Here is a 27612-nt window from a genome sequence, read left to right on the forward strand (position 1 = left end):
GATAGATAGGGTGCTCACCTACTGCACACAAGGCCCCTGGTTTGATTCTGAGCACCACATAAATCAAGTATAGATATACACTCGGAACTCAGGAGGTGGGACCCGGAGCATCAGGAGTTCAAGGTCATCCCCTGGTATAGAATGAGTTCCAGATCAGCATGGGCTGCTTAAGAACCTTTCAGAAAGAAGAAGAAAGCAAGAGGACAAACTGATGTCCCAGAAGGAAGGCAGAGTGTACCTGAGGAAGGACACGCGGTCTAGCATGGCTTCAAATTAAGCACAATTTTTAAAAAGAGGACCAGTGACCTAGACTGACATAGTCAGGATGTACCCCATAGTCATGAATACATACATACATAACACACATTCATACATACATACATACATACATACATACATACATACATACATACAACGAGGATGAACTTCAGAAACCCTGTAGTGAAAGAAGCCAAGGGCTTTCAAGATGGCTCAGTGGGTAAAGGTGCTTGTGGCTATTCCAGACCATGTTTCAGTCCCTGGAATCCAAATGGTAGAGGGAAGGAATCCATTCCTGAAGGTGGTCTTCCAACTTCTACATGTGTGCCAAGGCACACTCCCATTCATACATACCATAGACAAGTAATAAACAGAAACCTTAAGAAAAGAAAGACAAGAACTAGAGAGATGGCTCAGGGGGTTAAAAGCACTGGCTGCTCTTCCAGAGGTCCTGAGTTCAAATCCCAGCAACCACATGGTGGTTCACAACCATCCGTAATGGGATCTGGTGCCCTCTTCTGGTGTGTCCGAAGACAGCTATAGAGTAAATAAAATATAAATATATAAATAAAATAAATCTTTATAAAAAGAGAAAGGTGAAGACTCATAGAGGGTGGTCCTTGCCTTTAATTCTAGCACTCAGGAGGCAGAGGCAGATCTGAGTTCCAGGACAGCCAGGGCTACCTAGAGAAACCCTGTCTCTCAGAGAAAGAGAGAGAGAGAGAGAGAGAGAGAGAGAGAGAGAGAGAGACCAAAGGGCAGCATGTCCCTTATCATGTTCAGAACGGGCCTGTCCATCCAGTGAGACAGTGTATTAGTGTTGTCAAAAGGGAGAGGAAGACTGCAAGTAATGGGTATGAGGTTGCTCTGGGGGACTTCAGAGTCCGGAACCACACAGGGACAATGTGGCACAGTCTTACACAGTCTATAACAGCCATTGACTACTAGACTGTAAAGAGGAGAGTTTTATGGAGTGTGAATCATGTCTCAATTAAAAAAGCCTTACTGAGGGTTCCACCCATGCCAGTCGGGGGTGGGTACAAAATGTCAACCCAGGTGCTACCATGTGCTTCGTTTATCTACTCGGTATTCAGAAGCTCTTGGGATAGAGAGCCTCACACAGACTAGACATGATGCTAATAAGATGGGAAGCTCCACCCTAAAGGACAGTAGCAAACCTGGTTGCATTGGGCTGAGCTCCCACGCTGAACAAAAAGCAGGCAGTCGACTGACCACTGTGCTCATCTTTCTATGCTTCCTGACTACAACGGTCAGGATTCTCAGGTCCTCTGAGCCTTAGGTTTTACCTGCCAAGTCATCTCTGGTCCTACTCCCCCCCCCCATGACCAGTCATTGGCCATCGGCATCTTTATTGATCAATCAAAAACCAATTGGGGGGTGCGGGAGCTGGAGAGGTGGCTCAGGGGTTAAGAGCACTGACTGCTCTTCCAGAGGTCCTGAGTTCAAATCCCAGCAACCACATGGTGGCTCACAGCCATCTGTAATGGGATCCAATGCCCTCTTCTGGTATGTCTGAAGACAGCAACCTTGTACTCATAGATAATAATTAAATCTTAAAAAAAACAATTGGGGACAAGGGCCTTTAGTGTTTGCACAGGCAAATTCCCGATTGAATCAAAGCATTAGAACCAATCTCCAACGACTAAGTAAACAATCTGAGGACAAAGCAGACTTGGTAAAAGAACCTTTGAGGTCACACAGAGCAAGCAACCTGTTTTACAACTGAGGAAAGTGGGTAAATAGAAAGTCTATGCCGCTACATTGTGGAGGCACGTGTTTGTAATTCCTAGGCTCAAAAGTCAGATGAAGGATATTTGTGAACCTGAGGCCAGCCTGGTCTATATAGAGAGCATAGAGAGTTCCAGGACAGACAGAGCTTTTTTTTTTTTTTTTGGTTCTTTTTTTTTCGGAGCTGGGGACCGAACCCAGGGCCTTGCACTTCCTAGGCAAGCGCTCTACCACTGAGCTAAAAATCCCCAACCCCCGGCACACACACTTTTAATCCTAGCACTTGGGAGTCAGAGGCTGGTAGATCTCTGAGTTCAAAGCCAGCCTGATCTACAGAGCAAGTTCCAGGATGGTCAGGGCTACACAGAGAAACCCTGTCTTGAAAAGAAAAAAAGAATTAAAAATTTAAAAAGTGAACAAAACCTCAAAGACTACTCATAAGGAGCCAATGGGTAGTTGGGTGTTGCTGGTCTGAACTGGAGACCCGGAGAGGTGTCGCCAGGAAATTAATGGCTAGGAAGGAATGAGGTAGTTGCTTTGATAGGATGGGATGGTCGTGTTTCCCCCTCCTGAAACCCCTTACCTCCTCTTAGCTCTCTGTGAATAGAATTTGGTTCTCTTGGAGGAAAGCTAATCCACTGTGGTCTGAGATTTGTGTACTTGGACCAATGTTCCGAGAACCGACACACGAACTGGAGAGATTGGATCTTGAACACGGACATAAGAAGTCGAGCTCAGTGGTTGTGTATCTGCAATCCCAGCGCAGGGGAAGTAGAAACGGGAGAATCCCTGGTGCTTACGAGTGAACTCCAGGTTCAGTGAGAGATACTATCTCAAAAATAAAATGGGATCGATCCATCAAAGGAGATACCCGATGTCTGGCTTCTGCACACACATATATGCATGTGCATGTGCACATACTCAGAAATATGTCCCGAAAAGTGAAGACCCAGCTGTAGCTAATCAGCATCATAGGCTCTTGGTCACAGTCATTGGTTTAAAGAGGAAGGAACTAGGGTTGGGGATTTAGCTCAGTGGTAGAGCGCTTGCCTAGCAAGAGCAAGGCCCTGGGTTCGGTCCCCAGCTCCGGAAAAAAAAAAAGAGAGAGAGAGAGAGAGGAAGGAACTAACTAGTGTCAAACCAATGAAAGCGATTTTGAGATTCTGTAGAAAGTTAAGAGGAATCTCGATGCCCACCAGGGCTCCCAGAGCAAGTGGGATGCAAGCTTGGGTCTCTGAGGGCTATCACCTCGGCTTCCTGGGAAGAATGAACAGCCGGACTGGATTCAAGGGAGGATAGATCACAAATCACTGGAGTTCCCCCTTGGACTTAAGCCTCAGGCTTTGACTTGCAAAACAAGGCGCCCTGACAGACACACCACGTGACCAGCTTCCATGGCTACCCTAACACAGTCAAGAACAAAGTTCCTACAACAAAGAAGGCTGTGCGGGAGGAGCTTCTCTTCTGATTTGCATAGAGAAGTGGGAACAGATGCCTCTCACCCAAGAAACCACTGACTTCCCGCTTCGGGCTCTGCTCCGCATACAGCAAGCACTTATTGGAAGGCTTGGGCAAGATGCTGGGTGTGTAGCCAGTCTCTTCCTCCTTCCTCCTCTCATCTACCCTGACCTTCAGACATGTGCATTCTGTGGATACCCGTGGAACTTGTGAATTCCTGGTCCCTGTAATAACCCAACCCGGGTCTAGCAGAAATCTGTTTGATCCCGAGAGGCTGTTTCTGACCAAGCTGGGTCTCCGATGAGATTTGCACACAAAGTTTCGATATCTAGTGTCCTGATTTGCAACAGCAATGTTACCAGTACTGCCATTCCACAAAACCCAACATATTCACTTTTTGCTGAGCTCCCAGAGGAAGACACTCGGACAGACTTTGGGAGCCTAAAATAACACACAAAGGTCAGGTTTTTTTTTTTTTTCTTTTTTTTTGGTTCTTTTTTTCGGAGCTGGGGACTGAACCCAGGGCCTTGCGCTTCCTAGGTAAGCGCTCTACCACTGAGCTAAATCCCCAGTCCCAAAGGTCAGGTTTTTTTGGGGAACAAACCCGGTCTTGGGTTTAAAATGTGAGTTAGGTGGATTTTGGGTCTGGGTGGTTTGAGATAGCTGAAATTATTCTGTAGGGTTTTAACTGGCAGAGACCTAAGGACACGGTTTCTGGTTTCTGGATCGAGGAGGCCGTTCCCACCTTTTCCTAAACTATGAAAACCGCCCTCAGGCTGTATGGTGGGTCTCCTGGGTGCATCTAGGGGTGTCCCTCTCAAACCAATAAAAGAAGGCCAGCTCTTGCCCTTAAGGTCGATCTGCGTTTTCAAGATCTTTTTATTTACCTCTGCTAATTTCATTCCTACTATGTGGATCCCAGAGGTCAAACTCAGGTTATCAGGCTTGGCAGGAGTCTTATTTACTGAGCTCTTTCACCAGCCCTAACCCTACTCCCCCACCACACACACCTTTTTGGTTGGTACTGCGAATTGAACTCATGGCCTCCTGAGAGCTAGGTAAACACTGTCCCTGTACTACTCCCAGCCCCTTCTGCCTAAAAGTAAACAAATTCCTTAAAAACTTGAAATTTAAGAAATGAAAAGTGTCAGACAGGTGGCTGGTGGCGAAAGTCTTTAACCCCAGCACCAAGGAGGCAGAGGCAGGCGGATCTCTGAGTTCAAGGCCAGCCTGGTCTACAGAGCAAGTTTCAAGACAGTCAAAGCTACACAGAGAAACCCTGTCTCAAACCCCTCCCCCGCGAAAAGACTTGAAAGTAGAGACCGTTCCCTTGACTTTTGACATGAAGCAGGAGAGAGAAATGGGAGAAGCCGAGGCCTGAGAACCGCAGGCAGATGGAGGCAGGTCCGCTCCAGACATCGAGAAGGACTAGAGGGATGGAGAGATGGGTCAGTGGTTAGAGCACTTACCGTTGTTCTAATGAGGCTCCGAGTTCCCAGCAATTACATGGTGGCTCACAACCACCTGTAATGGGATCAGATGCCCTCTTATGGTGTGTCTGAAGACAGCTACAGTGTAGTCATAGAAATAAAATAAATAAATAGATTTTTTTTTTTTTTAAAAAAGGAGGACTTGATTTGCTCTGGGAGAAAAAAAAATGTTCCTGTCACCTGCCAGAAAGCAGCCAGGAGCAGAGAGAGCAGCTACTCAGGCTGGAGAAGCAGATGTTCAGGCTTGAACTGAAATCTTGGGAGACAGCCTCGGCAGGTGTGAGAGGGAGGGAAGCTTTTCAAGGTGCTCTGAGAGGTTTTAAGAGGGAAGAATAACCCACAAGTTCAAGAAACCCGAGAAAAGCTGAGGTAACCGTTTAATTAAGTCAGTGGGAAGAAAATATTATTACTTTTTTTTTTTTTTTTTTTTTTTTTTTGGTGCTCCCTTTGGGAAGACCTAAAGTGGAAGCTGGGTTTTGTGGCTCATGCCTGTCATTCCACTCTCTGGAGGCTGAAGTAGGAGGGTCAAAAGTTCAAGACCAGAACTAAGAAATGGCTCAACAGGTAAAGGCACTTACTAATGAGCCTGTTGCCCTGAGTTTAATCCGGGAGCCTGCAAGTTGTCCTCTGGTCTCTGTATCTGTACTGTATTTTTGCACACACGCGCACGCACGCGCACACACACACACACACACACACACACACACACAATTAATTATTATTTTTCCACAAAGAATTCAAGGTAGCCAAAGCTAGAGAGACTCTGCGTCAAAACAAAATCAAGTTAATTTGATCCCTGACTTCATATACAAATGCCACAAAATGAAGAAACAAAGGAAAGAGAGGATAAATTCCAGGCAGGAAATTTTTAATCATTAAAATTTTTATGTATTATTATGAGTGTGTGCGTGGGGGGAATGTGGGGGGCGGTGCAGGTAGAGTTGGCTCTCTCCCACCTTTATGTGGGTCCTGGGGTTCTAATTCCCACTGTGGAGCTTGTCGGGCAAGCACCTCCCAATCAGCCATCATATTGTTCTTTTTTTTTTTTTTTTTGGTTCTTTTTTTTTCGGAGCTGGGGACCGAACCCAGGGCCTTGCGCTTCCTAGGCAAGCGCTCTACCACTGAGCTAAATCCCCAACCCCATACTGTTCTTTTATTAAAGTCATTACTTACTGTGTAACACATACTCACGCACCCAGAGGGTGTGTGCATGCGCACTCTCATGGGCGGTTGACCCAGAGGGTGTGCGCATGCGCATTTTTTTTAAAGATTTATTTATTTATTATATATAAGTACACTGTAGCTGTCTTCAGATACACCAGAAGAGGGCATCGGATCTCTTTACAGATGGTTGTGAGCCACCATGTGGTTGCTGGGAATTGAACTCATGATCTCTGGAAGAGCAGTCGGGTGCTCTTAACCGCTGAGCCATCTCTCCAGCCCCAACGCATGCGCATTCTTATGGGCGTTTTGTACACGTGTTCCTTTTCTCCTTCTACCATGTGGGGTTCAGGAATTGAATTCAGGTCACCGGGCTTATATGTCAAGTGTCAACCTACTGAGCAATCTTGATGGCCGACAATTTGCTTTGTGTGACCAAGTTTCACTATATAGCGCTGGGTGGCGTAGAATTCTCTCTGTAGACTGGCCTTTCGTCAGGCTCATGGAGATCTGCCTGCCTCTGCTTCTTCGGTGCTTGAATAAAGGATGTGCGTTACCATATCCGGCATAAACCTTTTCTTGAAGTTACATTTATTTATTTATTGGGCACATGTGTACATGACATCATGTGTGATTGAGGTCAGAGGAGAACTTGAAGTGGAGTCTCTCCTTCCATTTTTGGTTGGTTCAGTTTGTTTGTTTGTTTGTTTGTTGTTTTGTTTTGTTTTGTTTTGTTTTGTTTTGTTTTGTTTTGTTTTGAAACAGGGTTTATTTGTGGAGCCCTGGCTGTCCTAGAACTCACTCTGTAGACCAGGCTGTCCTTGAACTCAGAGATCCACCTGCTTCTGTCTCCAGAGTGCTGGGATTAAAGGTGTGGGACCACCACTGCTCCCCTCCTTCTATCTTTATGTGGGTTCCAGGAATTTCCATCAAGTCATCAAGTTTGAAAGCAATCACCTGTACCCACTGAGCCATCCTACCAGCCCTAATCTTTTGTTTTAAAGTTCAAGCCTCAGGGTTGGGAATGAGGCTCAGTGAAGGAGCATGCTTATCTAACATACACAAGGTCCTTGTTTCAAGCCCCGGTGGCTGTCTTTTTTTTTTTTTTTTTTTTTTTTTTTTTTTTCTCGGAGCTAAGGACGAATCCAGGGCCTTGCACTTGCTAGGCAAGCGCTCTACCACTGAGCTAAATACACACACACACACACACACACACACACACACACACACACACCCGTGGGCGTCTTGACCCTACTCCATTGTAAAAGAGAAAAGAAGAAAGGAAGGGTAGAAGGAAGGTTTGGGAAACATTTTTTGTTTCTTTTTTGTTTGGCCTTTAAAAGCAATTGTTTTGGGGGCTGGAGAGATGGCTCAGCAGTTAAGAGCACTGACTGCTCTTCCACGGGTCCTGAGTTCTATTCCCAGCAACCACATGGTGGCTCACAACCATCTATAATGGGATCTGATTGATGCCTTCTTCTGGTGTGTCAGAAAACAGTGACAGTGCACTTATAAATATAAAAGAAATAAATCGTAAAAACAATAACAAAAAACCACAGTTATTTTGGATTTACTTTATTTCTATAAATACAAGAGTTTGTGGGCTGGAGAGATGGCTCAGCGGTTAAGAGCACCCGACTGCTCTTCCAGAGGTCCTGAGTTCAATTCCCAGCAACCACATGGTGGCTCACAACCATCTGTAAAGAGATCTGATGCCCTCTTCTGGTGTATCTGAAGACAGCTACGGTGTACTTGTATATAATAAATAAATAAATATTTAAAAAAAAAAGAGTTTGTGTGTGTGTGTGTGTGTGTGTGTGTGTGTGTGTGTGTGTGTGTGTGTGAAGTGTGGGCCCGGTACCCAAATAGATCAGAAGAAGGCATAAGATTTCCACAATCCCCTGGAATTGGAGTTACAGAGTAGCCACATGGGTGCCGAGAACTGAACTTGGATCCTTTTCAGGATGAATAATTACTCTTAACCACTGAGTCATTTATCCAGCCCTTTTGGGTTTTTTACTTTGTTATTTGTTTGTTTGTTTGTTTGTTTGTTTGAGACAGGACTCACTCTGTATCCCAAACTGGCTGGACCTCACTAGGAACCCCGGGCTAGCCTCAAACTCGTAGCAATCCTCATCTCAGCCTTCTGAATGCTGGAGGGAAAAATGTTCATAGAGCATGCAGTCAAGAAAGAGTTCTGGGGTTGGGTATTTAGCTCAGTGGTAGAGCGCTTGCCTAGCAAGCGCAAGGCCCTGGGTTCGGTCCCCAGCCCCGGAAAAAAAAAAGAGTTCCTATCTAGGGACCCAAGAATGGGTCCAGGGCTAAGAGATCTTGCTGCTCTTTCAGAGGACCCAAGCGCAGTTCCCGGGCGCTCATTTTAATAACTCCAGCTCCAGGGATCAGGCACGTGTGCACAAAGAAGGAACTCACATCCAGAATACATAAATAACTTCACATTAATACAAAGTAACAACAACAAAAGTCTAAATACCCACCAGACAACTCGGAAAAGAAAATCTTTGTATCCAATAAATAGGAAGAGATACTCCCTCCCAAGGAGTCCGCAGGCAGATGCCTGCAGTATAGAGGTTAGTTGCAATGGCACTGGGGAGAATTTTAGCCTTTGAACCAAGACGTCTGTGTGACAAGGAGACTGGAAACTGAGCAGAAGACTGTACAGCATAAGGACCAGAGTTGGGGGTCTCAGAATCTACATAATCAAAGCTAGACACCTAGATGTGGTGGTTGTGATCCTGGAGACAGGCAGATTCCTGGGTTCACTGACCAGACAGTCTTGCCTGCTTGGCAAGTGCTAGGCCAATGAGAGACCCTGTCTTAAATAATGAGATGGACAGCACCTGAAGAATAACAACAAAGGGGGAACCATGGCTGGAGAGATGGTTCAGCGGTTAGGAGCACTGACTGCTCTTCCAGAGGTCCTGAGTTTAATTCCATGGTGGCTCACAGTCATCTGTAATGAGATCTAATGCCCTCTTCTGGTGTGTCTGAAGACAGCGACAGTGTACTCACATACATACAATAAATAAATCTAAAAGGGGGGGGGTGTGACTGTTCGATCTGCCCCCCCCCCCCACAGTTGACTCATACCTCTAACCACAACACTCAGGAGACTGAAGCAGGAGCATTGCTGAGAGTTGGAGGCTGGCTTGGACTGTCTAGTGTCCTGTAGCAGTTTCTTTGGAGATTAAATTCTTTTTTTTTTTTTTTTTTTTTGGTTCTTTTTTTCGGAGCTGGGGACCGAACCCAGGGCCTTGCCCTTCCTAGGCAAGCGCTCTACCACTGAGCTAAATCCCCAACCTCTTTGGAGATTAAAACCGTCTGTTTTAGAGGGAAACTCCTTAAAGCACCAGATATTAAGTAGTAGATGAAACACTAGGATATTTTAAGACGGGATGCCTGTGCGCGCTCGCTCGCTCTCTCTCTCTCTCTCTCTCTCTCTCTCTCTCTCTCTCTGTGTGTGTGTGTGTGTGTGTGTGTATGTATGTGTAACAAGATAGTCTAAACTGAAACATTTCATCCTGCATGGAAGGTCATTAAGTCAGGAAGTAAACTACTCAAAAATGGCTTCAGGAAGTCCCTAAAACTGACCAGATTCATTATACTCTGCCCCCCCAATCCCAAGCCTGGTGAGTCACTCAACTGAGTTTCCAGGAAGAGATACTTCCTAGACTGTTGAGCTAACTGGACTCTAGGTTCTCAGCTTTTGAGCTGTCACCCATGTTGGGTTGGGTCTTGGTCATCCAGCTGTCTTTGAGTCATTTCTGCATCTGTAAGTAACCCCTCACCCAAATTCCTATAAATAACCACAATAAAACTCATTGGTTAGGTTGGGGATTTAGCTCAGTGGTAGAGCGCTTGCCTAGCAAGCACAAGGCCCTGGGTTTGGTCCCCAGCTCCGGAAAAAAAAAAAACCAACTCATTGGTTCACCAAGTTGGACTTCTGTCTGTCGCTGGTGGCCTTCCAATCTAGAGCGATTGGAAGCTCAGTCTGTTATTGGTTCCCTCCCTACGTAGGGTGAGTACATGTTTATTCATGGTTCCCCAGGAATAGTCTCACGAGACACGACACGCAGGGAAAACCCTGTCTCTGTGGGGTGTGGGTGGGTGTGAGGGGGCCAGAAGTTCAGTGAAAAAAATGAGGAAGTAAACCTTGGTGAGGTTGGGCAAGATGAAGGAACTTCTTCTATAGGTCATCTGGGGGTTACAGGAAGAATTTGGCCTGTTTGGGGTGCCAGAGATTGTCCTTCACATTAAAGTCGATGGCACTGGAAAGAAATTCTCAAGTCCCTTCTCCTCCCAGTCCCGTTCTTTGTCAGTTAACAAATCTTACAGTTAATTACCGGGAAGAGTGAGACACCAGAAGGTCATCTGTGACTCACACAAACGCACCTCAGAAAGATATTCAACTTGCCAAAGCCCAAACAGTGTGGTGAAGCTAGTTATAGGTGTGGTGGCGAAGACCTTTGATCCCAGTACTCCAGAGGCAGAGGCAGGTGGAGCCCTGTGAGTCGGAGGCCAGCCTAGTCTGCATAGTAAGTTCCTAGACAGCTAGGGCTATGGTGAGAGGCCATGTCTCAAAAAAACCCAAAACCAAACCAAACAAAAACATAAAAGCAAAAGTCATAGTAAATTACATCCTTTGGAGATTTTTTTTTTGTATGTTAAAAAAAAGGGGGGTCAGGGGCTGGGGATTTAGCTCAGTGGTAGAGCGCTTACCTAGGAAGCGCAAGGCCCTGGGTTCGGTCCCCAGCTCCGAAAAAAAAGAACCAAAAAAAAAAAAAAAAAAAAGGGAGGGGGGTCTGGAGGGATGGCTCAGTGGTTAAGAGTACAGACTGTTCTTAGAGGTCCTGAGTTCAATTCCCAGTAGCCACATGGTGGCTCACAACCATTTGTAATGAGGTCTGATGCCCTCTTCTGGTGTGTCTGAAGACAGCTACAGTGTTCTTATATATAATAAATAAATAAATCCTTAAAAAAAACATTTTATTTTTGAGGGAGAACCCTGGTTAAGGCTTTGACTCAAACTAACTCAACTGAGTAATTTTCTAGGGGACCCCTCATCTCCCTTGAAAGAAGACTCTAGAGCCCTTGGCCATGATAAGTTCTAAGTGTCTTTAAAACTAGTGTTTCTTCTATAATGGGGGGAGGCATGTGTGTGGAGGTCAGAGGATGACTTGTAGGATTCCACTCTTGATTTCCAACTTGTGGGTCCTGGGGCTGGAACTCTCTGATTGTCAGACCTGGCAAAAGCACTTTTACCCACTGGGCCATTTCCCTGGTCATTAAGTGTTTTGTTTTGTTTTTCCCTACTGTGATCTCACTGGTTCTCTTCACCTATTAGGTGCTCAGTTAGCATTCACTAAAGAAACAGGAGCTAATGAAAGAAAAGCCGTTTTCCTTCCCCTTGGAGATGAATAATTTTAATGACAAACAGTGCCCCCTGCAGGTCGAAGGTGGAAGTGTAAGGTTGAGAACAGCAAAATGCCAACTTGTTCAATGGCAATTATTACATTTTCTTTAGTTTTATGTGGACTCTAATCATCCCGAACCTGTCCTTCCCAGCTGTGGAACTCTGAAATGTGCTCAAGCCTCTAAAAGCTTATCGAGTGGCTAGTGCCATGCCACACCGTGTTTTATCATGGTCACTGCCGTTACAGGAGTCTAAGGACACAGGACACAGTCACAGTCACATTGCTAGCAGGTGGCAGAAGTAGGGGGTTTGAACCCAAGCACTGCTCTACAATGTGTTCTGAATTTCTGCTTTTTACTTTTGTTTTTCTGTGAATGAGCACGTGCTTGTGACGTGTGCGCATGTATGTGTGTGTGTGTTTGTGTGTGTGTAAAACGTGTGTGCAATGTTCACAGAGCACAGAAGAGGGCGACAGATTATCTAGAGTTGGAATTACAGTTTCCAGCAGCCTGGCAGTGGGTGCTGGGAATTGAACTTGGGTCCTGGCATATGTGAATGTACTTGCTAGGGCCTGGATGGAGGTCAGAGGACAACAAATGGAAGTTGGTTCTCTCTTTCTACCGAGTAGATCCCAGAGATCAAGCTCAGGTCATCAGGATAGTTGTGTGTGTGTGTGTGTGTGTGTGTGTGTGTGTGTGTGTGTGTATGGTGTTTTATTTTGTTTTCTGTTATTGTTATTGTTTGAGATAATGTCTCCCTGTGGAGCCTCTACTGGTTTGTAACTAGGTAGACAAAGCTAACCTCAAACTCACAGAGAGAGCCAACTGCCTTTGCCTCTTACCATGAATGCTAGGGTTAAAAAAGACTCCACCAAAAAAAAAAAAAAAAAAAAAAAAAAAAAAAAAAAAAGACTCCACCACCAAGACTGGCCCATGCCTGAATTTTAACATATTCTTTTTTTTTTAATGTATGTGAGTACATAAAGATTTATTTATTTTATGTGAATACACACTGTAGCTGTCTTCGGACACACCACAAGAGGGCATCCGATCCCATGACAGATGATTGTGAGCCACCATGTGGTTGCTGGGAATTGAACTCAGGACCTCTGGAAGAGCCGTCAGTGCTCCTAACTGCTGAGCCATCTCTCCAGCCTTAACATATTCTTAAAGGCAATTTAGATTCATAGCAAAATCAAACAGAAGGTAGAGTAACTTTTCCTGCATGCCCCTGCCTCAGCCTCGTGTAGTGCTTCTCCTCATAGAATTCTCCTACCATCTTCTGTCTCTCCAATGTCTGACACAGAGATGTTGCCTGAAATACAGAAACATGGCAGACGGCAAGGCCATGGTTGTCGCTTTTCAGAGGCGCACCCCTAAAACGATAGTAAAGGGATCAAAAGGTGAGCCCGAACAGAGAATGGGAGAGAAGACCAATTGTCAGACGCTCAAGGTATTTTCTGAAAGGTAGGACCATCAGTCAGGCTGAGTACTGGAGTTCCTCGGAGTACAGGAACTCCAAGCTTTGCAAAAGGAATTGCTGAGGGGTTGGGGATTTAGCTCAGTGGTAGAGCGCTTGCCTAGGAAGCGCAAGGCCCTGGGTTCAGTCCCCAGCTCCGAAAAAAAGAACCAAAAAAAGGAATTGCTGAGTAGTAAGCCAGCTGGAGCAGAGGAACCCCAGAAAGCTTCTTGGGGTGAGGCCAGGCTCATAACCCAGTAATCCATGGGACATGTGCAACATGGGGAGCCTTATTATTCCATCTCCCTATTTAATCTATAAAGAAGTTCAGCGTCCTATTGCTGTGAAGGGACACCATGACCATGGCAACTCTTACAAAGGAAAACACTTCACTGGGGCTGGATTACAGTTCAGAGGTGTAGTCTATTCTTGTCGAGGCGAAAAACATGGTGGAACACAGGCAGACATGGTACTGGAGAGGTAGCAGGTGGTCTACGTCTTGATCCAAAGACAGAAGTGAACTGTAGGCCACTGAGCCTGGGCTTAAGCATCTGAGACCTCAAAGCCCGACCGCTAGTGACACACTTCCTCCCACAAGGGCACACCTACTCCAAGACCACACCCCTAAATTGTGCCATTCCTTGTGGGCCAAGCATTCAAACACATAAGTCTATGGGGGGCCATTCCTATTCAAACCACCACAGTTTGGCTCAGGCTTCTGGGAGATTTGTGCTTGTTTGTCTCTGAGATGGGAGTGTCACTATGTTGGGGTAGAAATCACGGCTCGAGTCAGTACAAAACACAACGGGCCAACATGGTTCCACGTGGAAAGGTTTAATGAGAGAAGAAAAGTAGAAGAGGAGAGGAGTAAAGGCCGGCCATGAACACGTGGAGGGAAGGGGTCAGGGTAATGGGGAGAGAAGGGACAAAGGGGAAAAGGGGAAGAGCGCAAGAGTGAAAGAATGAGGAGGGAGCAGCCCCTTTTATAGTGAGCCAGGCATACTTGGCTGTTGCCAGGTAACTTTGGGGCGGAGCATAGCTGGCTGTTGCCAGGTAATTATTGGGGTGGAGCTTACCTGGCTGCTGCCCTGCTAACTGTGGGGGTGGAACTTAGACAGAATACCAACACAGTATGACCTATATGAGCCACACTGGCCTTGAACTTGCCTGCTTTAGAGTTCTGAGTGCTGGGACTACAGGTGACTACTACCACCCCTCCATGGCTTTTAATGTACTGCACAATGAACCATCAATAGTACATTTTATGATTTCTTTTGAAGATTTTTCTCTCTCTCTGTGGCTGTGCCCGTGAATGCGGGTGCCAAAAGAGGAGGTTGAGTCCCCCAGATCTAGACTTACAGACCGTTGTGAGTCACCCGGAGTAGGTTATAGGAACCACCCCCAGGTCTTTGACAAGGGCTGAAAGCATTCTTCACCTCTGAGTCATCTCTCCAGCCTTCACTTTGCATTGAATTCTGTGTATTCTTCGAATAAGCCTGGGGTTACAGTCTTCAGCTCCAAAAAAAAAAAAAAAAAAAAAGAAAAAGAAAAAAAAGAATAAGCCTGGGGTGGTGGGTAATGTGCATGTGCTGTCACACAGGCTGCAGCTTCAGTGCTGACTGATGAGGCCCCATAGGGCTTCAGGAAGAGCTGACCAAAAGAAAGAGGAACTTCTTCCAGGTCCCCAGAGCAAGGGTAAAAACATGTTTACATCACAGAACTCCAAACAGAAGCGGGGAAGGAAAGAGCAGCAGATCTCAAGGGGGCTAAGGGTAGGTAGCTTGATTCTAATTTGAAGCTCAATTTCCATTCCATGCAGACCATTGCTACGTAGCTGAAGGTGACTTTGAATTCCTGATCTTCCTGCCTGCCGTCATCTCCTGAGTACTGGAATTATATTCACTTCCTTCCTGCCTTTTCCTTTCAGACAAGATCTGTGTAGCTCAGGGTGGCCTTGAACTTAAAGCCGCTCTCCTGCCTGAGTATTCCAAGTATCTACTACACCTGGCCTCAGACTGTGTGCTTTGGTAGCTCGGAATTAAACTACAAAGTCAGCAGGTCACGGCATGTCGATGGGATAGTAAGAGACAACTGTAGGTTGAAGTGCACACACCTGCAGTTCCATCACTAGGGGAGGCTGGTGAGGAAAGGACGGAGAACACACAGTAAGATTTTTGTCTCAAAACAAACAAACAAACAAAAAACCCCCACCAAGCCTGGGAATATGGTGCACTTGGTAGATGCTTGTCTAGGACACACAAAGCCCTAGGTTGGATCTCTAGGGTCATACACACTGGGTACAGCGACATGCACCTGACATTCCAACCACTTGGGAGGAGCGATCGAGAAGACCAGAAGTTCAAAGTCATTCTTATTTACATAGTGAGTTTGAGGCCAGCTGGTGCTACACGAGAGATCCTGAATTTAAAAAAAAAAAAAAAAAAAAAAAAAAAAAAGGATCTGGGGCTGGAGAGATGGTTCTGCAGTTAAGAGCACTGTCTGGGGGGTTGGGGATTTAACTCAGTGGTAGAGCGCTTGCCTAGCAAGCGCAAGGCCCTGGGTTCGGTCCCCAGCTCCGAAAAAAAGAAAAAGGAAGAAAAAGAAAAAGAAAAAAAAAAGGAAGAAAAAAAAAAAAAGCACTGTCTACTTTTCTAGAGGTCCTGAGTTCAATTCCCAGCAACAACCATCTGTAATGAGATCTGGTGCCCTCTTCTGGCCGGCAGGCTTATAGGCAGGCAGAACGCTGTATACATAATAAATAAATCTTAAAAAAAATTATCCAACAACGGGACACCGCCACAGGCTTGTCAGGTTAGCCAAAATCAAAAATGGAAATGAGGTTGAGCAGGCCTAAACTCCCAGCTGGCAGACTCTATTGGTGGGAAAAGAAAACTGGGGAGTCGCTCTAGAGAAAGGTCAGGCCATTTCTTATAAACTTACAAACACACATGACCATAGAATGCACTCCTAGGAAGGAGCTCTGAGAGAAATGGAAACACAAGTCCACTTAAAGTGTATAGTGAACCTGTAGAGCGGCACTCATTAAAAACCGCTGAAAACCAAAACCAAACCAAATTCTACCACCCAGTAAATGGATGACACTTGTTGCCAATAAAGACGTTGACTGGGAAGAAACCCCAGCATAGGTGACTATATCGGTTATTTTTATATATTCAGTGCCGAGAACTGAACCCTGGTCCTCTGCAAGCAGCAAGTGTGCCTAATGGCTGAGTCATCTCTCTAGCCCCTAGATGGACTCATTGACCTATGATGGGGAAAAAAAAAAAAACCTAACAAATGAGTCCCCAGGGTCCCTAAGGATTCCAAAAACGTATGAGCAGATGCAGTCTACACCTTGACTTTTACATTGGGGCCATCAGGGCTTGAGATTAGATAAGACGACTTTGAGAACTGAACTTTTCGCAGAATGGTTCGAAGCATGGGACTGTAAGACTTGAGGAGGGGTTGGAGGGTTAAGAGTTCTGGCTGCTCTTTCAGAGGTCCTGGGTTCAATTCCCAGCACCCATACGGCAGCTCATGACTGTCTATGACTGTAGTCTCATGAGATGTGATGCCCTCTTCTGGTGTGCATACGGACATAACACCCATATACAAAAAATACACAAATAAACCTAAAGAAAGAAAGGAAGGAAGACAGACAGACTTGGGAGGCAGAAGCAGGCGGTTCTCTGAGTTCAAGGAAGCCTGGTCCACAGAGTGCGATCTCGGACAGCCAGGGCTATAGAAACTCTGTCTCAAACTCCTCCCCCATCTTCCCCAACCAACCAACGAACACACGAGAACATTCCGAATGACATAACAGCAGAAATGGAGGTTGGATTCCGTGGTGCATGTCTGCATGAGGCACTGATATAGGACTTCCTTGAGTTCGAGATTAGTCAGGCGGACACAGAGAGATCCTGTCTAAAAGAACCAAAAAGTTAAGAATTCTTTTGTTTCTCTTATCATAAATACGTGGATAGAAGTGGTCTGGCGACCTCCTGCGTTGTATCTAAAGGCAAAGAAAGTAAAGTCAGTAAGTAACATGGGGTAAGAAATTCAAGGATGGTGGCAATATGTCTTAAAGGACTCCAGTCGCCTCTAAACATGCACTTCTAACCATGACACATTAGTTTACAGATTCCGGTTTTCAGAGGGCTCCTTAGAAAGAGCAGTCTCAGACCCCGCCCCCACGGTCCCGGCCCCGCCCCTCCGACGCCAATCAGGTCCCGCCCATAGCCCTGCCCAGTTCCCGCCCCTTTCGTGATCGGCGGGCCTTAACCCAATCCCCGCTGGTCTGGCTTCAGGCCCCACCTTTCTCCGCAGACTAGCGTGGCCTCGCGAGCCCTTTCCCGTGGTGCCTAGCGCTCGGCTGTGACTGTTGCCCGGCAACAGACAGGCCTAGCTCTCTGGCGCGGGATAGTATGCTAGTCCATGGGGTCGCGGTGTCTTCCGCCGCTCCTGCTGGTGCTCCTAAACTGCTGCACCTCTTCGAGCACCCAGGTCGTTGCCACCCCGGCTGCGGCCACCCCGGTGGTGACGAATGAGGATCTCAACTTCACCGAGGCCACCCCGGTGGTGACGAATGAGGATCTCAACTTCACCGAGGCCACCCCGGTGGTGACGAATGAGGATCTCAACTTCACCGAGGCCACCCCGGTGGTGACGAATGAGGATCTCAACTTCACCGAGGCCACCCCCGCCACTCTCAGACCCTCCTGGTCTCCTAGGACCCCGGGAACTCCCAGGCCACCGGAGCTCTCTGGCCCCAGGCCCACCCCGGTCACGGACGGTGGGTACAAAGTGCTAACTCCCTGGAGCGAGTAGACCAGTAAGAACGTACGGAAAATGATAACCCTTCTCAAAGTTCCACCTTTCTCAGCCTCCCTGTCGTTCCCTGAGAGGGAGACGGGATCTCCAGCACACAAACGCGGAGAGCGGAGCTAAGTTACTCCCTTTCCCACATAATTTCAAACAGCTGGAGTGTTGATGCAGAAAGTGACTCTGGAGTGGAGTTCTAGATAGAAACCTTCAGAATGAGTTGTAGGCAGTACTGGTAGAAGAAAGGGTGCTAAGTAGATCTTAGTCCTTTCCATGCAGACACACGGACGTGAGCATACGAATGCTGTTTAGATGACTTGAGAGCTCAGTGGAGTTATTAAACATGCCAGCTTTACCCTCATCTTCTTACCTTCTGAAGCTTTTCCAATAATTCGTGGTTGTAATTTTAAACACATGAGGCAGTGGGCCTAATTGCTCTCTTTCTGCTTTCCGTGCCAGTTAAGGGATTGTGGCGTTATTTTAGCGAGCATGCCCAGTTGTCCATGGCTAGAGAGGACCTCATCTAGAAGGAGCACATTTGCCTTTCGGACTAAGAAACATTTTGCATTTATCAATAAACTTCCTTTTCCTTTTGTGTCTTTCCAAAGCACATTATACCATTTTGGGGGAGAATTTTTCTTAAAAAAAAAAAAAATATATATATATATATATATAAATATATAACACACACACACATACACACATATTTAATTATGTGTGTATATTTGTATAGGTGAGCACTTGGGTGGCTGGATATATATTGGTGACCTTGGAGAACATAAAAGGGCCTCAGAGCCCCGGGAGCTGGAGTTGGTTTGTAAGCTGCCTGACTTGGGTGCTGGGGACAGAAGCAATATGTGCTTTTTTAAAAACTCCTGAGCTATCTCTCCAGCCTCCTGTAGAAATATTCTAGTCTCCTGCTTTCTCCTTTTTTCTTAACTTTGTTCCTGACAGTTTTGCTAAGTGACCCAGACTGGCCTATATATAACCTGATACCTTTCTGACTATCCTGACTGCTTCCCTGTTGCTGAGATTCCCAGGTGTGGGCCTCCCATCATGCCTCCCATCATGCCTCCCATCTCTAGAGGTTGTTTTTATTTTTTTTTTAAATCATTCATTCATAGAAACAATGCCATGATGTCCTATTAGCTAAAGTTCTTTAAGCCTGAGATTGTTGCCTCTCCCACTCCCCCTAGGAAACAAAACATTACAGTTAAGAATCAGGGAGCTGGAGAGATGGCTCAGTGGTTAAGAACACTGACTGCTCTTCCAGAGGTCTTGATTCAATTCCCAGCAACCACAGGGTGGCTCACAACCATCTATAATGGGATCTGATGCCCTCTTCTGGTGTGTCTAAAGACAGCTGCAGTGTACTCATATAAACAAAATAAATAATTCTTTTTTTTTTTTTTTTGGTTCTTTTTTTTCGGAGCTGGGGACCTAACCCACGGCCTTGCACTTCCTAGGCAAGCGCTCTGCCACTGAGCCAAATCCCCAACCCCAAAATAAATAATTCTTAAAAAGAAAATCAAGTCAGGTGGTGGTGGTGGTGGTTGTACACACCTTTATCCTGGGGTAAGGTGGGTGGTACAGAGGCAGGTGGATCTCTGAGTTCAAGCCAGCCTGACCTCCAAAGTAAGTTTCAGGACAGCCAAGGCTACACAGAGAATCCATCTCAAAAAAACAAAACAAACAAACAAACAAACAAACAAAAAAACCAAAAAAACAAAACAAAACAAAAAAACCCCCAAAGATTCAGTGACATTTTAGCTGGGGAAAGGGAGAACCGTGGTGGGTCACAACTGTGATCCTTCATCTTCTGCTGAGAGGTGGGAGGTTAGGAGATCCGATCCAAATGAGCCTCTGTTTCAGAAAACAAAGAGCAAAACAACCAAGATTATCAAAGCCCCAAATTTATTACTTCCTCCCCCTCACGGCAGTCAGAGCCATGCATTCAGTTTACTTCCAGGCTCTGGTACTGGTCGTCCTCGTTGTTGTATGTTCTGGTTTTTGAGATTTATAAGGGGTGTTTTGCCTCTGTAGATACCTGAATGATGCCATATATGTGCCTGGTAGGTACCTGCAGAGACCAGAAGAGGGCATGAGATCCTCTGGAACCAGAGTAACAAATGGATTTCTCTTTTTCATAGATTTATTTATTTAGTCATTTAATGTATGTGAGTACACCGTAGCTGTCTTCAGACATACCAGAAGAGGGCGTCAGATCCCACTACAGATGGTTGTGAGCCACCATGTGGTTGTTGGGATTTGAACTCAGGACCTCTGGAAGAGCAGTCAGTGCTCTTAACCACTGAGCTATCTCTCCAGCGCCTGTTATTTCTTTCAAAGGGTTTTCTCCATGGACAGAGACAGAACGAGTAGGGCACTAAAGTCAGTGATAAATTGAAGCAGTCTCTCGAGTACACTCAGCACCCTGGGCTCGGGAGGCTTTTGGAAATTTCGGAGGAGGCTGCCTCCGCCGCTCTTGTAGGGGTTCTCTACCTGTTAAATGGGGTTAGCCATGGGGTCCTGAAGAGTCACAGCGGCTGTCAGCGCAGATGAGGTCTAAGTTGCTGGCGGGTTGGGGGCCTTTCCTCCATGTTGTAGTATCCTGTCATCAGTGTATTACCCTACATTGTAAATTTTAAATTAACAAAGGCCATCTTGAGCCAAATCAGGAACATTTGATTTTTGTTCGGGATCTTGTGACTTTGAGTTCTGCTTCAAAGCAAAAGGCTGCATGTGAGGAAAGGAACAAGGTTGCCAACAGTCCTTCCTGCAGCTACCCTAGAGAGACACTGAGGTGAGGTCCTCATGTACTCAAAGTGACTGATGTCTATGAGCAACTTTTCCCCCCAATAGGGATCGGATGCTTTTGTGACATTGGTTTCTGGAGTCCTTGGTGGCAGGGAGCAGTAACAACCTACTTACCCTCTGGACCCCCACTGTCCTGTTTCCTAGTTGCTGCTCTGTGTGTCTGCGACCTGCTTCCTGCACAGTGTGATATCAACTGCTGTTGTGACCCTGACTGCAGCCCTGGGGATTTCAGCGTCTTCTCTGCCTGCTCCATCCCAGTTGTCACGTAAGCATATGACAGGGGGGTTTGATGGCCATTTGGCCAGGATGATTAAATTTGGGGACAAGAATTGTGTTCCACACTCTTCAGAAACCCTGTTTGCAAAGCCCTGTGTGCAAAGCCATGTGCTGTCAGAAGCAGTCATTTGTCCCCATGCAGCCTCTCAACAGTGTGGGCAACAGAGGGGCATGTGTGTTGCCTCTAGAGTGTTATGAAGTTTGGAAATTGATATTTGAGCTGTGCATGGATAATGTGTCACCAGCTTGTACCTGGGAAATAGTCTCATTTGGCCTAGGGGTGTGTGTGTAAGTGTACATATACACCGGGGTGCGTGTCTTTGCATGCATGTATGTTGAGCTTCCTACCTTCATTTTTGAGGTGGGCTTTCTCACTGAACATAGAACTCAACTAACTCACTCTCCTCCCCCACCCCCCACCACTGATTGACAGATGGGCTTGCAACCTCCTGTCTCTGCCCTGCCCAGCGCCCTGTTACAGATAGACACCAGAGCCCGGGCTCTTTTAAATCCCTGCTGGATGTCATGCTTCTGAAGCAGGCACTTTCCCCACTCAGCCGTCTCTCCAGCCCCTGTGGACTCTTTCTGTGGACTCTAATTAGTGAGGATGCTTTGTGTGCTCCTCTCTGGTTGTAAACGAAGCAAAGATTCTCAGTTCACAGTGCATGGGAAGTGGCAGAGAGGGAAGTTCTCAAGCGAGTACAAGTCGAAGATGTGATCACTTCTGAGTGATCTCGGCTTGCAATTCAGGGGTTTTTGTAACAAAACAAAACAGCCCTTTGAAAAGGTTTGCGTTCAGGATGGGACCAGCTTACTGCAGAAGAAGAGTCACCTGACATGCTTAGTCCTTTTGGAAACACAATGGACTCTTCCCATGAGAAACCGTTTTATCAACCCAGTGGGAAAACTGAATTCCCCTCAAACACTGTGAAATAGGTAGGAGGGCAAGGGCTGGAGGGTCCTTTTCTAGCCTCCAGTACCAGAGCATGGTTTATCCTTCCTTGAAAATCAGTCTGCTTGTCTTGGTACTGCAAGCATGCCCTGCCAAGAATGCTGTTTTTAAATTGAAGTGCTGTTTATTTAAATATGATAATTTGATTTCTTTTTTCTTATGACAGGGTTTAACTGTGAAGCCCTGACCATCCTAGAACTTATATGTAGACCAGGCTGGTCTCGAACTCACAGAGATCCACTTGTCTCTGCTTCTGAGTGCTGCGGTTAAAGATGTGCAGCACTGTGACTTTGTTATTTTTATTTTAATTATGTGTATACACGTGTGTCTTTGGGGGAATGGGATATGCACATGAGTATAGTTGCCTGCCTTGGCCAGAAGAGGGTGTTGGATCCTTTGGACCTGGACTTAAAGGAGACTCTGAGCTGCCCAACATGGGTCCTTGGAACCAAACTCAGGTCTCCTTCAAGAGCAGGACACACTTTTTTTTTTTTTTAATTTATTTATTCATTTATATGTAGGTACACTGTAGCTGTCTTCAGATACACCAGAAGAGGGCATCGGATCTCTTTACAGATGGTTGTGAGCCACCATGTGGTTGCTGGGAATTGAACTCAGGACCTCTGGAAGAGCAGTCGGGTGCTCTTAACCGCTGAGCCATCTCTCCAGCTTACACCTTTTTTTTTTTCTTTTCAGAGTTGAGGATCGAACCCAGGGCCTTGTGCTTGCTAGACAAGCGCGCTACCACTGAGCTAAATCCCCAACACCTAGCCTACACCTTTTTGAGATTACTTTTTTACCTACTTTGTGCGTGTGTGTGCTCATACTGCAGCGCTCATGTGGAGGTCAGAGGACAACTTGAAGTCAATTTTCTCCTTCTAGTATGTGGATCCCAGGGGTTGAACTCATGTCATCCGACTCGGCAGCAGGAGCCTTTACCCTCTGAGGCATCTTGTTGACCCTCAAGTATGGTCACTTTATTAGATAGAGTATTTGACACATAGGGAGGGAAGCTTTGTAAGGGGCCAGCCAGGCAACAGGTTAGTCAACATGGCGTCACACGGTGTCCTTTGCAGCTGCCATTCATAATGTGAACGAGGTGGGCCTGTGCCCTATAAAGCTGTACTTCTAAAAACACCTCATCTGTAGATCCCTAGTTTGAATCAGGGCTAAATCTCTCAGGAAGACTTCAATTTATTTTAAATTAGTTTTGTTTGTGATCTCCACCCCCAGCCCCCACCAAAGGAACCAGATTAAACCAGATTAAGCTCAACTCTCCTGTAGCCACAGCTCCTGAGGGGCCTGAAGTGGGAGGAACACTTGAGCCTGGTGTTGGGAACTAGCCTGGGTAATTAGAGGCAGACCTTCTCTCTAAAAAAGGAAGACAAAAGTCGCAAAAATCCCAGTGCCAGTTTGTAGCATGCCCCGTTATACAGGCTTCAGTTCATAAAGGTTTCGTTAAGTCTATTGACTGCCACCAACTCGCCTGTTGGATAATGACTTGGAATCTGCTGGTGAGCATCCCGGTGAATCGGTCCTCATCAGAAGGGACCTTCGTGAGCACAGGAATCTCCGGCTCCTTGTCCCGCATGACCTCGCCAGCAAGAATACACGGGGACACACGAATCCTTACTGCAGCTAAACGTTTATTGAATCTTTAAAGAGAGAGAGGCGCCGCATGCCGGCATAGCACGGCTTATATACACCCTAGCGCGGCGCATCCACACCTGATTGGTCGCTTACCCATGATCTCATTAGGCACGCCTCGGAGTGGGCAAAGACCTGGCACGAAGGCACTCTTGCACATGCGCACACAGTTAACTTCCTGAAAGGAAGTCGGCTGGCCCGGCAGAGGCCAGCGCCATCTTGTAATGGCAAAGCTATCTCGGCCTTCCACGTGGGGCGCAGTGGAAGCCAGCGCCATCTTGTGGTGGCGAATGTTATTGCGGCCCTCTACATCTCCCCCTTATTATTTTATTTATAACAATAAATTATTGTCTAGGTTGGTCTAGGTCTTGTAGTTACGTCCATCTGCTGTGGCTCCTGTCTTAGGTCGTTCCTCTATGTCACAGCCTTATCGAAGGGTAACCCTATCACCACCGGGCCCCGTGTACTGTGCATGAGGAAAGTTGCCCATCTCTGGATACCACAGTGCTGTGTGACAGTAACTGTTAAATGACCTAGGGCGAACTCTAAAAAGAGGCCAGCCAGAAAATGAGTTAGTGGGGAAATCATGATCACCCCATCGCGTGCAATGAGGAAACCTCAGCGATGTGGAAGGGCTGATCAAAGGATCATTGAGTCTCTCTCATCCCAGTGTAATGGATCCACAGATCCATGGGGTGTAAGAGCAGAGAACTTAGATACCGACTAATTTTTGAAGATAGATAACCAAATTTCAGGGGAGGCCCCTTGTTCAATGGCCACAAGTGCTTGAGTGACAATGACCTTGTCACGTTTCTGTTGAGATCTGAGTTTGCAAACCATAGCATGAACACTAATCCACAGCATAGGGCTGCACCAAACAGAGCCACTCCCGATAAGTAGTGGGCACCTCATCTGGTTTTCCTCAGCTGCTACCACCAAGGGCCGTAGTCAAGCTGCTCCTATAATAAAATTTAGAATTCCCAATTGTTAGCAACTACTCCAGAAAGTTCACCCACTGTGCTTGTCTAACAATAGATTGGGGGAGGGTAACTCCAGACACTGTTGACACAATGGCCATAGCAGTAAATGGCTGCTACAATAGCAGCCAAAGTAACAAGGTCTTTCCCAGGACAGTTCAGGATCAGTCATTCTTCTCTGGAACAACCAGCAGGCAATGGAACCATGTCTGAGATCTGCATAACCAGGGCAGAGTTCCCCAGTCCACAGCAGCTTCACGCAGATGGCCTTCCTGTGAAGCTATAGACTGCAAGATGACAACACCAGTCAAGGCAGCAAGAGTCACCAGGGGAATGAGGGGGGCAGCAACGGCTGGAGTCCAGTCTTCTCCAGAAAGCAGCAGTGCACAGAGGGTCAGAGAGCAGGCCACAGTGGGACGGGACACACGCAGCGGTGACACTGACTGTAGCAACAGCAAAATCATGACAAAAGATGAGGGGGAATCTTCCATCTTCCTCTCAGGGCAGAGGAATGACTCCAGGGACCTGAACCAGGAGAGCTGAATCTTCATGCAACCAGGATCAGCAAGTCTCACCAACCACCTCTGGCAGCTGGCATACTCTTGTAGCATCCTGTAGAAAAAACACAAACATGCCCTCTTCCCCATATAAAATACCTGGACAGGATCATGCCAATATGTGGATCTTTCTATTTCACCTAGGCAGAAGTATGCCTAGTTGTAGGGTGCCATAAACTTTGGCATCCAAATTTTAAAATTGAAATAAAAGGAGAATTATTTAGCATACAGGGATAACTCCCCCTTTTTATTTATTAAGATATAGTAAAGATATTATTTATTAAGGTAAGTCCTCGAGGATTAAATTGAGGACACTGAGCACTTGTATTTATAAATTGACTTGTATACCAAATTATTGTCTCCAGCATTATTGTTTTGGATATATAAAGAATGAGATTTTTTGACTAATTGTTCCTATGTAAGGCCTATAATCTGTCTGGTATCATTGTCCTCCCTTGTTAAAGGGTCCAGGCAATCTAGTTTGAGTTCTTAAATGGTCTATTAAGGAACAGTACTTAGTGCTCTTAACCACTAAGCCATCTCTCCAGCCCCTCACCAGCTTTATTTACCTAAACATAAGCATTAATTAGAAATGTCAAATCCTGTAAATATTGTCTAATTTCAGTCTTACTAGATATCCCTGAGCTGGCAGGGCGAGGCTGAGGATTTAAAGTAAGCAAATGGAGTCTTCCTCTTTTCATATCAACTCCATTACCATTTTCAAAGAGCTGGGTCTATGGTTTATGTTTAGTTGTCTGAGCCAGAGCACTGAAAGGACAGTGAGTTGTCAGGCAATTCACACTGAAATCACTCATTGATTTTATATAGAAAACCTGTCTCTAGTAAAGCATTAAGTAATTGAAATCAATTGTAAACCACAAGCCACACATTGGCTATCAGTATGTGAATTGAAAGCTTGATTTTTTAAACATTTTAAAAACAGTGGCTATAGCACGTAATTTAATAGTCTGTGTTGAAGCAGGGGAAACTCAGGAGAATAAACAAGTGACCCAATCATATATGTAGCCTTTTCATTAGATGAACCATCTATAAATACACTAAGCGCATTTCCTATGGGTTGCATGCACAAATATACAAGAAGTACAAAAGCATGCAAAGAGTAAAATTATCAATATTGGCTGAAAAGTTTGTATATGTAATAGGCCAAATATCAGTATTTTGTAATAACTAATTTAATTGTTGTTTGGAATAAGATATGTTTCACCAGGTTTCTTTTTAAAATACTTCCATGACTCTAGCCTACAATTCTGTATTAACACAACCGAAGCTTTATCTCCAATGAGGATAACAAAGGCTTAAGTCCTCTGGTAAGGTGAGGTATTTTGGCAATTAACATATTCTTAGAAGCTTAAAATTAGTTTCAAATATTCTTTTCTGGAGTAGTGTAACAGCTACTCCCCAAATATTAAAGCTCATTTTGAGAGCAAAAGTTTGTAGTAAAAATTTCTATATACACTGAAAGATTTAAAGTTCTAACTCTTCACATTGAAGAAGCAACAAAATTACATAATATAAGGCTGTTAGCCATTCTTAATGATATCACTTTATGGGCTCTCTAAAATTATAAGCAAGCTCACGAAATGAAAACTCAAAAAAAATCTATCTTGAAATGGCAGTTGGGAGTAAACAAACTGGCTGTAATGCTCTCACAAGTTTCAAAACCTCATCAATCCTTTGTAAATCCTGTAACAATCTCTACCTGTTTGATTTTTCTTTTTTCTTTTTTTTCGGAGCTGGGGACCGAACCCAGGGCCTTGCGCTTCCTAGGTAAGCGCTCTACCACTGAGCTAAATCCCCAGCCCTGTTTGATTTTTCTTAATTACAAATAAGTTTGAGTTAGTCAATGTAACACTGGCAATCCTTAATCACAATCTTTAAGTTCTCCTTGTAACACCAGAGCACAGCCACAATTTTGGAACTCAGGTGATTACCTGAGTTCTGAGTACTGACTAGGCAGCTGTTTTTGGGGCAGTGGAATTAGCATCAAAATACAGATAGTTTCAGGGCAAACCACAATTATGGAAAGTAAAAACTCAACCTCCAACAAATGATCTAGTCTCCAAAATCCAGTCTCCAGTCTATCCTTCATGTTACAAAGTTTGACTGTCAATTCCTACATATGAACGCACGATGGTGTATTCTCTAGTACCTCAACAAAGAGACATTGTCCTAAATTCTTTCAGAAGCCTGGTTTCTAGAATAAGAATTCCATAAAAATATTATCTCAATTTAGACCTGTTTCCCTAGGTTGGCTCATGTCACATGTTGTCTAGAATGACTTTATCTAAATTACCAGCTTATGTCACCTTTTGTTACCAATATTATACCTTTTTAACCATATCCAATAACTTAAAAGCCAATAGTCCATAACCAAGGCATGTAGAGCATATTTATACATTTAAAACCAATGAGAAACAAAATTGAATTGGCTGCACATATCTTTAATATTTAGGCCAATCACCATTTTTACCTTTTTAGCTATGATTTTAAGAGAAGCACCTTGTCACCTGTTGAGTCAAATAATAAGGCAGGGATTTTT

The 27612-nt window shown here is 45.4% G+C and overlaps 1 protein-coding gene across 1 annotated transcript in view; it reads left to right on the plus strand.

Moving 5' to 3' along the window:
- The first annotated feature begins 17368 nt into the window (after positions 1–17368).
- Positions 17369–27612, plus strand: part of Tctn1 (tectonic family member 1) — a 33126-nt gene continuing 22882 nt past the window's right edge. The window contains exons 1-2 of the mRNA NM_001401130.1: positions 17369–17797; positions 20788–20908. Of these exons, the coding sequence (NP_001388059.1) occupies positions 17440–17797; positions 20788–20908 (479 nt within the window). The 5' untranslated portion in view covers positions 17369–17439. The remainder of the gene's footprint in view (positions 17798–20787; positions 20909–27612) is intronic.

This window comes from Rattus norvegicus, chromosome 12 (assembly GCF_021556685.1).
Source record: "Rattus norvegicus strain SHRSP/BbbUtx chromosome 12, alternate assembly SHRSP_T2T, whole genome shotgun sequence".
Lineage (NCBI taxonomy): Eukaryota > Metazoa > Chordata > Mammalia > Rodentia > Muridae > Rattus > Rattus norvegicus.